We start from the raw sequence: 16,997 nt of genomic DNA, 5'->3' as shown, positions 1-16,997 counted from the left end.
AATTTGTTTCACTCTTCTGTTAGAATAAATATAATCTTTGTAACAAGTGTGTGTTTGCATTTGTGTATGTATGGATATTAACTGCATGCATGAATGTACTGTAAGTGTAGGTGGGGCTGTGTGTAGGCCCGTCAGTAGATGAATTGTTTTGGGCTGCGACTGCGAGACAGTGGAGACACACAGCAACACAGCATAATGGCAGTCAGCATCACAATAGTCAAGTCACAATAATGTTGTGTGTGTGTGTGTGTGAGAGAGAGAGAGCGAGAGAGAGAGAGAGAGAGAGAGAGAGAGAGAGAGAGAGAGACGGAGAGAGAGAGAGAGAGAGAGAGAGAGAGAGAGAGAGAGAGAGAGAGAGAGAGAGAGAGAGAGAGAGAGAGAGAGAGAGAACATCTTTATTTCAAAGCTTCTTTGTTTGGCTTACATTATACTATGATGCATAATGCACGACAGTAATCTCTAAAGATTTCATTTAAACACGAGACATCAGCTACAGCACGACTGTGGGTTCTTACATGTTGCTCCTGTTTCTTATTATTTCACTATGCATTGGTGCATTGGGCCGTATTACAAAAACACTAAATCTTGCAAATGCCCATCCACTTTGGTAGACCTTTGTGATTTGTCCCATAAAGTGGATGATGACTACCCTGCCAGCTCAGAGATGACTTGCTCAAAGTGGGGAGGACCGAGTGGAGAGCAATTTAATTTTCAGCTTCAACAACAATTGTGTTCATAGACGCATGCAGCTACTGTATGCAGTTCTGATTACTGACTGCAACTCAGTTTACACAACAATTGTATCAACCTAACTCAAAAAGAGCAACTGCACTTTCGCATCTGCTTAAAATATTTATATTCTCTAGCCAGTAATAAACACAACAAATGTGGTAGTACTAATGTCAAATTTGTATTGACACTTAAGACTTTCAATTTTTTTAACATCACTTGAGAACATTTTACATCTTCATGTCTGATAGTTGATACACCATTTAATATGGTCACATATTGTAGGCCTATGTATATTGAGCTTTTTTATTGGATGTAAACTCTTATTCTAATGTTTAAATAGATAGTTTTTTAAATGGTCTTCTGTTCTTATTTTATTGGTTACATTGTTGTATGCTGTTATTATCAATGTTTTATATTTTATTGGTAGGCTATTATTTTTATTTTGTTTTATAATCTTCTTTGGTATAAGTTTACCATTATACCAGCTTGTTCCCATGATTATAAGGACATGTCTGGCTACTGGGTCTTTCAGTTGAGGACCCATATAGACAATAAATTAAATTCTAAAATAAAAGGCGAAGGATCTGTTATTGGCAATAATAGGTTGTCATGTTGCACAACCTAATAATAATAATGATGTATGGTTCCCTGTTTAACTACTATAGAGTCTGTACAGTGCAAGGCATTGGCTTTTTAGGTAAAACACGGTCGCAGAGCGTTGCCCTGCATAACATTATTTGACAAGATAAATCGAGGAGGATGTTGTTAAATTGAGTTCTTACTTAAAAACAGTGGTGGCCCTTGAAGTAGTCTACTGGACTGACCTCTCCTCTCCTCCTGTCAGTAAGCCCACCAGCTGCAGCCATGTTGGAAAAGCTGCTCCAGCTGCACGGTGCTATCAGCTAGCGTCAGTGGACACCGACTACCGGGCACGGCGCTGTTGAGGACAAAAACAGACAGGGAGAGGGACTCATAACGGAGAGGTACAGCCACCAAGCTGGTTCTGACTTCAGCGGGTCCATACATTTATATTAACGTGCTGGCTGGAAAACGGAGAGTAGGTGCGGCCGGGCTCCAGGGCTGAAGCGGGTGAGTATTGATCCTTCTGGGGGGCGGATTAAATGGGAATAGCCCACCGTTAGCTGAGCTAGCTTAGCATTAAAGGGGGTAACACACACAGACAATGGGGTTAACGCGAATGCATTTCACGGGGTGTGTTTATTGGAGCTGGTATAATGCATTTGAGAACATATCCTGGACTGAATTATATGAAATATTGGTCCAAATGACACACCGGAGTCATTTGTATTCCTAACAGACCGACAGTGGTGCAGTGGCCGAATCCACCCCTCTCTGTTTCTCTGGTTAGGTGCAAAGGTCCAAGCCTAGGAGGATTTATGTCAGAGCAACAACACCGTGGCAAATCTGTGTTTTGATGAATAACGAGTTGCTCACAATGAGGCGTATTGTTGCAAGCAACGGTTTTTAGACAAAAGGGGGCAGCTCTTACTTAACCTGTGCGTCTCAAGTGTTAGGGTTGCTTGCTGCCTTGTCAACCACAAGATTGAACACTTTCAGCTGTGGAAGCCCGAGTGTTATGTTAGGTATTCATATTTTAACCATGCACAAATTATTTCCTTTTGCATGTTTCGTTGGATTAAAGTATTATTTTAGTTGCAGTGTCAACATTTACAGAACTAAAGAGGGTGCGGAGCCTGGTGCACAGCAGCCCTGTGGATGGGATTTGTCAGTGGATTTTTTTTGGTTTAAGGGGTTATGGAGTCAAAGCTGCCCTTTCATGTCTCCTACAGATTTCTGTTTTCCTTCCTTTTCCCCCCCCTCTTGTTTTCTGGCTGTATGTGACTGTTGCCCCGATCACATCCCTGAACACATCCTTAGTTGCAGCAAAACTGGAGGGTCAAAACCCCAAAGCTCTCAGTTATTTTGAAGTGCTTGTGCACAGAAAACTATTGAATGCATAGCTGAGATTTGTACTCTTTTATACTTGAATACAAATCTGACAAGGCTGGAATCAGATCGCTTTGCACTTAATAAACTCAAAATGTGATTCAATTATACATATACAGTAATGGGTCGTCCAGCTATTCCTGTAAAAGAGATATGACAGCATTTGTTGTAAGTGCGTTATAGGAACATACTGGCATTCAGAATAAGTCCCTCACTATATTCCTAATGGACAAACACTATCACTTCACAGTTTAGGTAATATTGAAAGCCTAGTTAATGTTTGCTAGATTGCATTTCCAGTCAATGCTGTGATTCATGGCTTTCCTCTCTCCGTGTACACAGTCCTGCTGTCAGATAAAAAACCTCACTTGTGCACATCATGAATTTAATGCAATCTGTCTTGATATGTGATTTACATGTAACTTGCTTATTATTTTGTAAATATAAACAAATATTTTAATTGTGTTTTGTAAGTAGAACTTATCATTTGAGATGAAGGAGGTTTTGTTTCTGCTGTGGCTTTGTTTCTCTTTGCCTCCTCCATTACTTCCACTAATCTGAAGAGGCAGGGATGTGGAAAAAAACATTGAGGACGTTGGATCAATTTTATACACCCGCCTGTCTCCAGTCAGGAAAAGATAAAGACGAGACACAGAGTAGTGGATACGATGGAACTCAGAGTGAGCAGAAGTGGGAAGAGGATTAGAAATGAGAGCTTAGGAGGAGGAGGCAGCAGTTTGGAAATGAAACTCAGCCCCCAGGTGTGTCAGTCCGAAACAATCAGTGGGCGGGTGTTTTCCCTCTCCTATAAGTGACAGCCAACAGTATAACTAGGAAGTGGAGAGTCAGAACAGGAACATATAGGCGTCTGTGATTTCGAGGTTCAGTCCTCTGTGTGCCGACTGCAAACATGCAGTTCTGGGATTTCCTGGGCTGCACCAATGGAGGTATGAACGTGTGTAGTCATCCTGAGGGCTGGGGGAAAGCAATGGGCTGTTATTGGACGGCTGTATGGGCGCTCTGTGCTCGGCAGGTAGAGAGGGGTCTGGCAGGCTTGAGGGCTGGAAAGGAATTTGTGCTGCTCACCGCCGTGCAAGCAGTTGCATGTGAAAACCTCACAGACAGGTAGAGTGTGGAGCACAAACAAAGACACTGAACGCTCTGATACAGTGTCAGCCTGCTCTGTTTCACTTTGATAAACCTGGCTGTTTGCTTCTGACAGCAGATTTGACAAATGAATAAATTGGCACGAATTGTTTATTTGTTGCGCTGAAGGTTTTGGGATATTGCTCGCTTGGCCTGCCATAGATACGGGTGTGAAATTAAATGAGTGTTGTCCATAAAGATTATTCTCACCTGCTACTTTCTATTATAAAATAGGTAAACAACTTTCACAAACCTAGAGATGGAGTACAACAACAACAACTGCCAACAGTACATTAATTGCTGTTGCTCCAGCTGTTACTGTCATCATATTCCTACTGTAACACTTCATAGCCAGTGGCACCTATAATAGTGTAATACCAAACACTTACAGCTGTAATGTAACAGCTTATCAGTGTCTGTCAGTTTACCTGTATGTAAGATAAGCATTAAATAGTCATGTGTATTGGCAAAAATCTGGTGATATATTATACTCAAAACATTGTGATTTAATGTGAAACTGTAAGCAAGGCTATACAGTATATTGCACTATTCATTCAATTTGATCGCATTGTTTTGGCTCTTTTAATTCAATCATGACAGTTGAAATATATACAATGTTTTCAAGAGTTCATACAGTTTTGCGAAACATTAAATCGCAATGTCAATATTTTTCGTTCATCCCTACCTATTGAATTTAGCTCCCTTTTTAAGCTTCTGTGTGACATGACAATTAATTATTTTACACATCTTCCCCTGAGTTCACCCAAGCAAACAAGGTCTAGATTTCAAACCTTGTGTTTTGCCCACATTTGATCTTCTCGTTGTTTACCGCACAGAGAAACTGCCTGAAGTTCTTCACTCTATTCGGGCAAAGACATCTGGTCCGACCTGCAGCACGAACTGTTAAACATCAGATTTCTGTTTGTGTATAAATGCAGGTAAACAATCGCCGGCCAAAGCTATCAAATGTCACTTTTCTTGTTCACGGGGCTAAGTGAAGGACTTTAACTAACAGCTTTGTATAGGGGAGGCTGTTAGTTAACATATAAAAAAAAAAGCTGATGAAAATGTTGGCAATTGGCAGAGGAAGTATAAGACCTAAACTAAATAGCTCTCGCTTTAGTCACCTTTTGATCAAACCCACATTAAAGCCTATGCAGTGGAATACAGATGGTCCTCTGACATTGTTCAGTCCGTATATAAAACACTCACACACTCTCTTAATCTATAAAGCATGTCAAAGTCTGCCTTATGATCTCAGTTAATTTGCGTTGTCTTCACTTGTGGTGACTTTATTGTTGTGTATTGAATTCCAGGACAGTTACCTCCAACACCCATCCTCTGCCCCGGGCCATGTTTTCTGCTTTTGCGTAAAAAGCTATAGCTAAGATACCTATTGGGTTGTGTCATATCCTCCCCTTGTATATAAAGGAATGCCATGTTAGATCTTGCATTTATTTACACCTGGAATCCATGTTTGTTGAAGCTATGGTTGTCATTTTTTGGGACAGCAAAGCAGCAGGTTATATGTTTAGACTTGTGACGCTCCTGTTGTGTCATCAGCCTTCCCCTATTTGCATCCATAGCTCACTGTTTTGTTTAACCTCTTCCAATGGTCAGCACGCACTGTCAGGATCTGTGATTGTTAAATAACTTGTTATACACCTCAAAAAAACATATATTTGCATGGCAAAATAGAAAAATAATTAATAGAAAAATAATTGCAACATCTGATTCTTAGCCTTATTCAGCCTGGGTATCCACATGTCAGATTGTCTGGTTGATATCCATCACATTGGGCTTCATGGTAATGGAAAGTCTAACTGAGTAATTCAGAAATTATTATTGAAGAAATCTAATCTTATGATGATTATTGATATTGTACAGATAGCCTCAGTTTTCTCCATTCCATTTAAGAAGGTTCATAAAGTATAAACAACTATCTTTACTTTCTCTTTTACTTAATTAGCATTTTCTAATCTACAGCATTGCATAACAAATGGGTGATTAGAACAGCAGCCAGAGGAGCAAAATAACTGTCAAATATATATATGTACAGTATGTATAAACATGAGCAGCACTGTATCCATTTTTATATTTGAGTAATGTTTCCACTTATGATGTTGTTTATGAGGATCAAGTGAGCTTCAAGTGAAAGTAAGAACAGACATATTAATCCACAGCAGACAGCTTTGGCTGTTAAATATTATATCACAGTTGTTTGACACTTTCCTCTTATTCTTACCACAAATAATTTTTCTATCTGACATCAAACACTTTTACACAAGTAGCTTATATTGAGAAGGATTCATATAAAAACACACAGCCAAAAACGTTGGTGTCTAACAGCTAAAATCCTTTACTCTCAGTTACTGTAATAATTCAGAGATGATTCTGTGGGACCACAGAGACATGCAGTGGTTTAGATCAAGGTATTTGTGAATTACTGAACATTAACGTCGGTGCAGAGCACTGAGGGGGAGCCATAAAACAACTTATAAAAAGGCTTGTTTTTGTTTAGAATTTGTCCTTGCATAAAACTATAAATCTGTGCATTCGGGGGAAAACGGTTCAGAATAGGAAGGCATGAAGGGGATCTGAGAGTGCATGCTGGAGTCCTGCCTGTAAAACGTCAGTTACTGTAAAGCCAAAAACATTTACTCTTCAAACAGTCACACCGGGTGTCAGTCTGAGTTGTAGTTCTCAGTATGGATTTTTTTATTTAATAAATGTTGTAACTATGGTACATTGCATGAAATATTATTTTATATTATAAATGATTGACATCTTTAAAACACTAAATCTGTCTGGGTTTTGTGTATTTGTTGTTAGAAAAATATTGATGACAGTGACTGTGAGTGATATTGGGCTGTAACAAACAGTGTAAAGGATGTGCTTCTGAACTCTTGACATAAGTGATATGGAAAGTGTAGTAGTGAATTATGTTCAAGCATTTATATTGCCACGCAAATTGTGCATGCCGCTTCATTTGATAAGCAAATGCACCGACAGAATGGCTCCTCGGGGTTGTGTTCTGCAGCTGGCCAATGAAAGTTATTGACGCAGGTGTTTCAACAAACAACATGTGGAAAGTGATGTCTGCTCATGTCAACGCTTCATCTGTCAAACATTCAAAAATACAGATGTGAAAATGAGAACATCAGACAATTTTCTGGTATACTTCCTTATCTCTACAGTAATCCCAGTGCTACAATAATGTTTTTATGGCTGCTTCTAACAATGACAGCTACCTCATTAAAGCTGTAGCTGCTACTGTGGTGGCTTTCTTCTTCTCTCTGATGTTACACTCCATTGTATTGTACTGTATTCTGTCGGGCCGATCAGCGCAGGAGGCTGTTGTTGTTTTCTTGATGAGAATGGAGTTGTGCAATGCCCTTAGCGTGGTGTCAACTGTAGCGTAGCCTCTGTGGTTTATAGCCAGAGGCACGAGTGGGTGAGAGAACGCAAAGGGCTGCGAGTGTGACGGGGAAATGTGATGGAGTAGGAGGGAGAAGCTCTGTGGAGTGTTTATGCAAGTGAAAAAAAGCAGTTCCAGTGACGGATGTTTCAGTACTGTTTTAATAACTTGATCTAGTTTTGAGTCATTATTTGTGGATATGAAAGAATGGAGGTGGGTCCAAAGCTAGGTTATTTCTGGTGACATTTGAGTGTGTTCCTTCTTCTGTTAGGTATTTAAAACATTTGAAAATACACTGGCACAGTACTGGCTAAATGTGTGGGCAATTTTCAAGGGCGATAGTGCTTCAAGAATTCTATTCATTAATATATTTTTAACACCAAGAAACATTTCAATGTATGCTTAAGCCTTTTCTACTGAAAGCACTGCCAGCCCAGGCTCAACATGTCTTAGTGTGTCAGAGCCTTAAATGTTACATTTTGGATTTTACACTCAGAGAGAGGGAGAGGGGGAATATTGCCAGAATTGGTGTTGCGTTGCTTTTGTTAATATCATCTACTTATAGCCAACATTTTGGGCACAACTCTGCCAGGAACCAATTGGATTATGTGATTAGAGGACATTAAGAAGAACACACACACACACTGAGCAGCAGTGAATCAAACCAAGTCAAATGTAAAAAACAATATGTTATATCTTAATAACCCACAATGTTTATTATTATACACGTCCTAAATTGTGTCCCAATGCTTTCATACATTCTTATCCTTACCAGATTTTGAGTTTGATTAGAACAAGTCAATTAAAAAACGATATCAATATTTAAACTACATTTTTTTCATTTCAGATTTCGCTTCTGTTAGACTCTGTTGACTCACAATGCATTGTATTAGGGACATTAAGAAAATACATGTAGTATGTAAATAGTGTCCCAATTCCATACTACAGTACATTACTTAAAAAATAAAAATGTTCACCTATGAAAACAAATGATGCATGCACAAACATCTCTTCAATTTATTTGGTTGTTGCTTTTAAAGTTGCAATTTGGGGAATGCTGTAATCACCTTTTCCAGTACAAAATGTAAAAAGTACATTCATTTATTTTACACTCTCTTCAGCACGAGTATCCTCAATACATAACATTGATAAATAGCACGTGAAGCACATTAGTAGTATCTTATATGGAACCGCCTTTATCATGCACAATCCGACACAAAGCCTTGGCATCCTCATCAGCACCACGGTCCTGCTTTGTGTCCGTTGCTTAGTAACAGAAGAGCGTAGCTTCACAGTGTTGGACATTTCATCACATTGCTCATTTTGGTGTCCTTTTTAATGTGAGCTTGTGAGTAAAAAGAGATAGGAGAGTGGAGTGGTGAGTAGAAGGTGACATGAAGGTGGTTATCCGGCAGTCTGAGAGCTGAATGAGGCCACAGTGTGAAGCTGTTACAGCATGACAGGGCAGAATTATTTTGCCAAGTCATTGTTCTCGCCTCACTCAGACTGTCTGGAATGTAGCTCATATTAAATCCTTCTGTACAGTATCTGGTTGGTCAGCGCTGACATGTAAGCCAGTGATGTGCGGATTGGGATTAGAAAATTATGCCTGTCAGCTCAAATTAAACATTGTAATCGATTTGGATTCGACAGTTGGACTTTCCAAGTGATGAATGTCCTCTTTGATGTTTTGGTTAGTCGTGATTTGTCATTGACTAAATAGAAAATGTGTGAAGTATCGTTTTGATAATGTTAGTCATTTCAACTAATGGAAATGTTGTTCCTGTCAATAACTCAAATTCTCAACGATGCTCTCCTACAACTCTTTCTACACAACTTAAATAGATATATAGGACTTGAAGTAGTAAATTACGAGCAGTAATCCCTTATAATATATGAAAGTAGATTCATTTTATCTGTGCATCCAAGACAAATATGTAGCTATCAAGTGTAAGATACTTGCAATAAATGTATAAGTAGAATTTGTTGCAAGATGGTCAGGGTCAGGAAGAAACACCACACCCCCAATACTTATGGCCAGTTTGAGTTTCACTTCCAAGTATGTGTAATATACATGTCATTTATCTGACTAAAATGTTGTTTTCTCTTTTTCTCTGTTCCAGATATTTCCAGAATATCATACTACGCTGGTGAGTATCTATTTATTTTTGTTAAATACAGGCGAGGTATTGCTGAACGTCCTCTGAACTAACAATAGAGATTTGTGTGTGTGATGTGTAGGGCTGCACGATTTGGGGAAATAATCGAATTGCGATTTTTCTGACAGATATTGCGATTCTATTTGCGATATTTGTTTTTAAGCGACCCAACGGAAGTGTATTGTAAAATGCGGCCATATCTCCGGCTAGGAAGGTCGTATCAACATGCTCCCGTCTCTAGCACCCCCGCAGCCCGAGCTACGAGTGAAAGAATTAAACTTACATGAAACTTCCGTTGGGTTGCTTTAAAGTCAAGCTTCAGTTTAAGATTCACCCTGTAATAGATGTAGAACGTGTGATGGAGCATTACTAACCTGACTCAGATGCTTTGTTTCACCAAACCATCTAGGAAAGCTCCATTGGAAGCCATTTGGAAAAGTATTTCAAAAATACTTGGCAGGTGATTGGATCAATCTGTCTATCACCTACTATCATGGGCCACTTCTGATTGGTTAACAATGACTGGTACATGTGGAGCACAGCACTTCTGATTGGTGTGGATGACTGACACACAAGAAGAACAAAACAAAACAAAATCGCAGGCTTTGCGATTTGATAATTGCATCATTTCAAATCACGATTTCGATTTAAAATCGATTAATCGTTCAGCCCTAGTGATGTGTATGAGTTATTGCATCAACCTTAAAATGTAAAGGTTTCCTTTGCCCACTCATTGTATACAGCTTTGTTTTGCTGAATTTGCTCTCTAATGTAACTTTGATATGGACAGAAATATTGTCAACTACTTAATGGGAATGACACAGAATCCTTTCCGTTTGATTTTCATGGTCTAAGAGAGATGTATCCTTCTATTTCGTATTCACAAAGCATGATATTCTTTGGTATTAGTCTTGACTCACACCTAAAGAGGACTGCTAGGGTTAAATAATGTCAAGTATAGATAAGATCATTACCTCTAAGCACCAGTCTCTCTTCGTTGGTGTTGCTAGGTAACCGTTGATCCTATGTTTTCAAGGAGGATGTTGTATACCTCAGAAAAGAGAACTTGTCATTCCTGAAAAGGACAAACGCATATTTTACATTTCCTGACCTTAACTTTGGCAGAACTCCAGTGGGATACGTGTTGCCAAAGTTGAGGTTGAGGTTAACTGAAACTCATAATGAGATGCTGCTTTCTAACTTTGCTGACAAAATGACAGTAGCACGCCACACAGTGTACAGGTGACCGGGTCAACTGAACATCTGTAAACTGAACATACTCATTCTCAGTACTGCTGAAAGGATCACCAGCTCAGTTTTAGTGGAGAGCACACTGAACATAACATCCAGCTTCTGTATCTCTGTCATCATTTATATCATACAATCATTTTGTGTTGCATGATATGAAATATAAAGACAGAAGACAGATCAGACGGAGTTATAGCTCACAATTTAGCTGAACTCATAAGCACCATGCGGTTCAAATTCTAATGAAAACTAAGGCAAAATAACTGATATAAAAGACATACAAATAACAGCATAAATGTATTCAAGAGTGCTGTAGTTATTTTGTCCTGATCATTTTATATTGTCCATTTTTATGTTATTTTACACGAGTCCTCTTTGCACTCTCAATGCAGCTGGAGACAGACTGTAGCGGCCCTTTCTACCTGTATATAGAATACGCTAGTCCTCAAGGCCTGTTTTAAAGGCACAGTTTCTGAATACAGGCTTTGTGCATTTAGGTAACTTCCTAGTTTATATGTAGCAGCTAGACCTGCTTCATAACGAAAACAGGAGATCTCACTTAAAATGTAACCTTTAGTTAAACATGTTTCTAGAGCACATACAGTATGTCTGCATATTGGATGTTGGTCCACTTAAACAGGGTGGGCCACTCTTTATTTCCTGACGCAAGCAGACACTGGTTTCATTTATACCTGACCAAGATCCTTTAGGAGCATGAGGTTTTAATTATTAAATAACTGAATATATGCCTATATGCTCTATATTAGTTTGTGTCATGAATAAATCACAGCATGTTAGTTGTCAGTGTTTTCCCGCTGGAAGCTTAGCTAGAAAGCATGCACATTCATCTCATGCTCTGGCACATCAGAGGAATATAATGTCAGAGTGCTTTATTGAAGAGATGGCATGCTGCAGGAGAGCAGATGAAATGTGTTTGTAGAGGAGGAGAGACCACAGAGAGGCAGGACAGAGGGCAGCAGAGACCTGCCCACGGATAATACAAACAGAGGAGAAAGGGGAAGTGTTATTAGGGGTCATACAGTGGAATGTATGTTTTCAGTGGCTAAACATTAATCCTGGTAAAACCAAGTGTGTTGTTGTGTGTGTGTGTTGGTTTTGTGTTCATGCGGCTGTTTATTCAAGTTGGAGTGTTGATTAGCAGTGGTGTCCTATTAGCATATTTATAAGTCCTGTCCACTCGCCTTGCCTACTTTCCACAGCATTAAGTGTCAATTAGAATATGTTTTCCTCTAGTCTCCTTCTCTGCCCTACACACACACACACACACACACACACACACACACACACACACACACACACACACACACACACACACACACACACACACACACACACACACACACACACACACACACACACACACACACACACACACACACACACACACACACACACACACACACACACACCCTTGCTGCTTCTGCCTGTGAGCTAGCCGTGCAGCTTTTTCGCAGCGTGGTCACAGCAGCGTATACCGAAAACACAGCAGAGAAGAAGCACTTGGCACACACTCACTTTTTGATTTTGCGCACACACTTCTTCTGCTTTTTACAGACTTTCAACAAACACACATGCATGCAGTCGTCTACCTGCTTAGTCACATGCACACACACTCTTGTATACGTACAGCCTCTCTCTGGCTTTCACACATAACTCTCTCACTGTATAGCCTCTTTGGTGCACTTATCGCGACTGCTCAAGGTTTGCGCTGGATGTACTGTGTGTGTGTGTGTGTGTGTGTATTAGTGTGCGAGAGAGAGAGATTGGGATGTTGTGATCCAGTTCCCCTTTCCGCTGCTCCAGATGAAAGCCTTCGGAAGCCAGACTGAGCTACACACGGCTGAATGACTTTCAAAACGGATTTACTGCATCAATTTTTCTCCTCAAACCAAATCCTGCAACGTTATTTCCTCCACATAGTCGTTCTCCCTTCTTGCCTGGCTTTGCATCACAGCTTTTTTGGATCTTTACTTTTTATTTTTGTCTCTGTCCCTTTATGTCTCTCTCTGACATCAGACACCTGCTCTGACCTGGTTAACTCCTGCAGGCTCAGAGCATTGTGAGAAAGCTTTGGAGGATGCGAGGCTCAGCTTCTCCCTGGGGTTTCTCCACTTTCTCTTTTTATCCAGTTACCTTTATTTCTCCTTTTTCTTCTTGATCATTCTGTTCTTTTTCAACTCTTCTTTTAGTCTCTATCTTGTATTTCTTCATCCGTTTCCTCTTGCTTTCCTTTCTCCCTCCTGCGTCGGTCACTCTACCTACCTCTCCCTCACTTTGCTCCATTTCTCTACGCCCCTCTTTGCCCTACATTTTTGATCTCTTTTCTTCTCTGGTGCAAGTTTCTCTTTTCTTCTTACCATCTTCTTTGGACAACATTTTGGATTAACAGAACAAAACGACAACCTTTCTTGGAAAATGGTACTTTGATGTCATTACACAAAGTATTAGTTTGTCTGCAGTGTTTTGTAACCTGGATTTCTGACATACAATGCCGTACCATGTGACTTAAGATTGATGGCTGCAGGGAAGCCTCCTTCTTTGATTTTCACATCAAGGGCTGATTAATTGGATCAAAAGCTCCGCAACGAAGACCAGAATTTGATATTTTCTGAGGATTCATTGGACTGCAGGAGAGTCTAATTGGTAGAGCAATTCTCCCCCGGCCACAGAGAGCATGAATGTCTGTTTTGGGAAGCTTTTCTGCTGAAGTGTCCTCGAGCAACTTACTGAACCTTCTCCTCCCACCAAGGCTCTATCTCCTTGGAGTGAAGAAGGGAAAAAAATAACTTCCTAACAGAAATCGGTACATATCAAATTGCACAATGGTTTAGGTATTTTGCAGGGTTAAAGGTCATGACATGTATTGGACAGATTGATTACTAATACCTGGACGCAGAGCCACTTCCTCCAGTCCTGATGTAATAGGATGTTTCAGCAAGCTTTCGGAGAGAGTGACAGGAAGTCTTGTGATCACGATCTTGGATTACAGAACCAGATACTGCACTTCCAGCTTTATCATCACGCATTGGTTTGTCTTTTGTTGCAGACGAAGATTTGACTTGGTTGTTTTGGACGGATTCTCTGGATGTGAGAAGCTGAGTAATATTTGTATCGCTGTATTTAAATCTCTTTATCAACTGGACTTGGACCCTGGTGATTGCATGTAGTTGCTGCTCAAGCATAGAGAGTTACGGACTGGTATATTCTCTACCTCCTGTGGGGATACTTGCTGAGTCATCAGATTTTACAGTACAAAGGATATTTCACATCCTCTGTTTCCTCTTACTGGGCTCTTTTCTTCTCTAGAGTTACCTCGAGCCCCGGGACTCTGGCTTTGATTGATTTTTTCTCTATTGAGTTTCCTGTGGCTATCTTCTGAGGCGGCTAAAAGTTGCACACTGGATGATATCACCCCTCCAACAAATGACAGCCCAGTTACCAGCACAGCAGGACACCATTTCTAACTTTTTGGGGGATATTTTAGGATCCCATTTTTTGTTTTTCCTCACGTTATTCAACATTTCACAAAAGGACATTCTTATAGTAGCATAACGCCAGGTTAGGAGCCCGTCCTAGTCCCTGGCTCTATGCTGTTTTCGGAGCCCGACAGGTTTGTCTGGGCCCTGTGGCCGGACCTTAAACAGCCCCGCCTACAAAACAAATGGAGAACAGCGGCTGCATCCCTCTCTGCTGGAGCAAGGGGGCCTGCATCTACGCACAGCACCCCTTGCCAAGTATGTACGAATATCAAAAAAGAGTATCAATCAACACATCATATTATGTAACGACAAATACCATATGCAGTTAGATATGTGCTTCTGAATATAATGAAATCCTTTTGATTCAATACTACAAAGTATAAGATCCATATCATGTTTATCAAATATAAAATATTCCTTTACCTTCCTCTTTCTTTGTATCATTATTTGCAATTAAATAGAAAAGTCATCCTTGTGACTTCTCCATCTTGTTTACCCTCGCTCTCTCTACTTGGTAGCATTTCCTTATTCTGCTAAACATACTATGTATTGTCAGGCTGGCAGTATTTCATTTTCCTGAGTATGCTCTTTGATTTCTAAATCAGACAGATGTGGGCGTTTCCTCACCCTGGGAGTTTTGATCGCAACATTATGAAAATGCTTTAAAAGAGACTATCCACTGTCTATCATCATTTATGACAGATGAGGTCAGGTTAGGGTCATTAATAAAAACTCATTAATAATTTTGACTTCTTAAACTCTTTTTAACCAAATGAATGAACAAACGCACAGTGAAGAGCTGCATGACCTGCTGTCAGTCACAAGAATATACTTTTTATTTCCAAAGCCAGCCCATGAAGCGATGCAAAAACACTGCAAACTGTCCAATGATTGAGCGACTTGTTCATCAATGTAGCTTTTTTTATTTACAGCACTTGATAATATGCGTGAACATGAAATGTACTGAACTTTATCGCAAGAATCAATATTTGTTCGCTTTGGTTCAAGCCCAGTTCAACCCTACTGAACTGCTGTTGCTTTTCATCTGCCTGGGCTACAGTCGTACTAATGAGGTTGGTGAATGGGGACATGTTGGTTATAAGTTACCCTGGCAGCTCTGATGTCACTGGAACAGCGCAGAACACACACATGCGTACACCAACACACACTCTTTGTGCTAGTCCTTTGGGGTTTTTCTTTAGGCTCATAATGGAAAAGCATTGTATTTATATGGCTGTGACAGTCACATATTTATACAGATCTTTAGACTTTTTCTTCCCCGTCCCCTGGTATAGATAATGCGCATCGTTTGCAGAAGAGGGAAGAGAGAGTGTAGCAGTGTGGGGGAAGGGGGAGGGCAGAGGAAATTGTTGGAGGATGAGAGAAAGAGGAGAGGGAGGAAGGAAGAAAGATGGTTCAATAGCACAGGAGGATCAAATGGAGACGGAAAGCGGGAACTCAAAGGTCTATGAGCATTTGAGATGAGTGACTGGAGCAGATTAAGAGAGGGGAGAGAAAAGGGAGATGCAGATGAAGGGGGTAAAGGATGGAGAAAGAAGTATACAGGAGGTTTAGCATATGAGGCGGGGTAAAAAAACTAAAGCAGAAGACGAAGGCTTTTCAAAGAATAAAGATGGTGATGAATTTTGAAAAATTAGCAACAAAGGAAAATAGCAAGGGAATGGGATGACAGGGAAAAGACAGAGAGGAATAGGCTCCCCTAGGATTGGGCTAACCCCAGTAACCCAGATACCAGTTAGACTAGGAGATAAACCGTCCTTCTGCTGCTGCTACGGGACAGAGCTCAACTCCAGCCTTCTGTGGTTTCACAGGCTAACTGTCAGTAACCAGAGCCCCGCTGAGCAAGGGGGATGTGGGCCTGGCAGCCGCCTGCTCCCCTGCTTGCTGCCTGCATGGCCTAGTTGATTTGATTCCTCACTTTTTCTGTGTGTGAGGGCATGCATGTGAGGATTTAGTCATTTGAGAGGAATTGGTGCAGTGAGATATGGCTTCATTTGTCCCGTGCTGCTGTGTAGTGTTCCTATTTCAAAACAGTATTGTATGTGCTATGAGATCCATATTTTATATTGCCCCAAAACTGACAGGTAACTAATGGAAAGCATTTTGTTATATATATATATGCTGTTGATGGTCTATGCATGTTAATTGTTTGTTGTGATGGCTTAATGCACACTAATGCAGTGCTTAAAAGGGGCCATCTTTAAAAAACGTCCAGGTGTCAGACCTTTACATAATGGTTATGTAAGAAATTGATACTTTGGCTGTATGTTCACCCATTCAGTAACATATATTCAATACTTTTTTAAGATTTTCTTTGCAGACCGACAAACAAAATATAACATTTTCCCAATTTGCATGCATTCACACACTGGTTAGTAGCTGCAGTATTTAGGGGCGATGTTACTACAACCTCTTTTGATGGATGGTACTAAAACACGGTCAGTATGCTTTTCTAATAGGATTTCATCCAACTAGTATTTAGGTTAAGGTTACGTGTGTGTGATTTTGCGTCATTATTGTGTTATGTGTCAGTGTATGCAGTGGGGTGTTACAACTATTTAGTGCTTAAGATCTAATCTGATTACGCACCGACGGAGTGGGCAGTAGCAGATGGCTGACCGTGTTTTGTGACTTTTTGGCTCCTCTGGTGACACTGCTGCTATTTAAAAACGAGTTGCAGTTCAAATATTGTCCTCAATACATTTTTTTGTGTGGCCCTCGGAGACCAAGCACTACGGCTGGGTTTTGAACTAAGAGAGCTGCTGTTATAACAACCCAACATCCATAGGGCTTGTTTTCATATAC

The 16,997-nt window shown here is 40.2% G+C and overlaps 1 protein-coding gene across 4 annotated transcripts in view; it reads left to right on the top strand.

The window, feature by feature from the left end:
• The first annotated feature begins 3,563 nt into the window (after positions 1 to 3,563).
• ptk2ab (protein tyrosine kinase 2ab) overlaps positions 3,564 to 16,997 on the top strand; it is a 57,084-nt gene continuing 43,650 nt past the window's right edge. For 2 of the 4 annotated variants that reach the window (XM_034128198.1, XM_034128195.1), the window contains exon 1: positions 13,973 to 14,426. In XM_034128198.1, the coding sequence (XP_033984089.1) occupies positions 14,354 to 14,426 (73 nt within the window). In that variant the 5' untranslated portion in view covers positions 13,973 to 14,353. Of the gene's footprint in view, positions 3,648 to 9,387; positions 9,415 to 13,971; positions 14,427 to 16,997 lie in introns of those variants that run through there. The other 2 variants (XM_034128194.1, XM_034128196.1) reach the window with 2 other exon arrangements.

Source organism: Trematomus bernacchii, unplaced genomic scaffold, assembly GCF_902827165.1.
Source record: "Trematomus bernacchii unplaced genomic scaffold, fTreBer1.1, whole genome shotgun sequence".
Classification (NCBI taxonomy): domain Eukaryota; kingdom Metazoa; phylum Chordata; class Actinopteri; order Perciformes; family Nototheniidae; genus Trematomus; species Trematomus bernacchii.
This window is presented reverse-complemented; position numbering and strand designations above follow the sequence as displayed.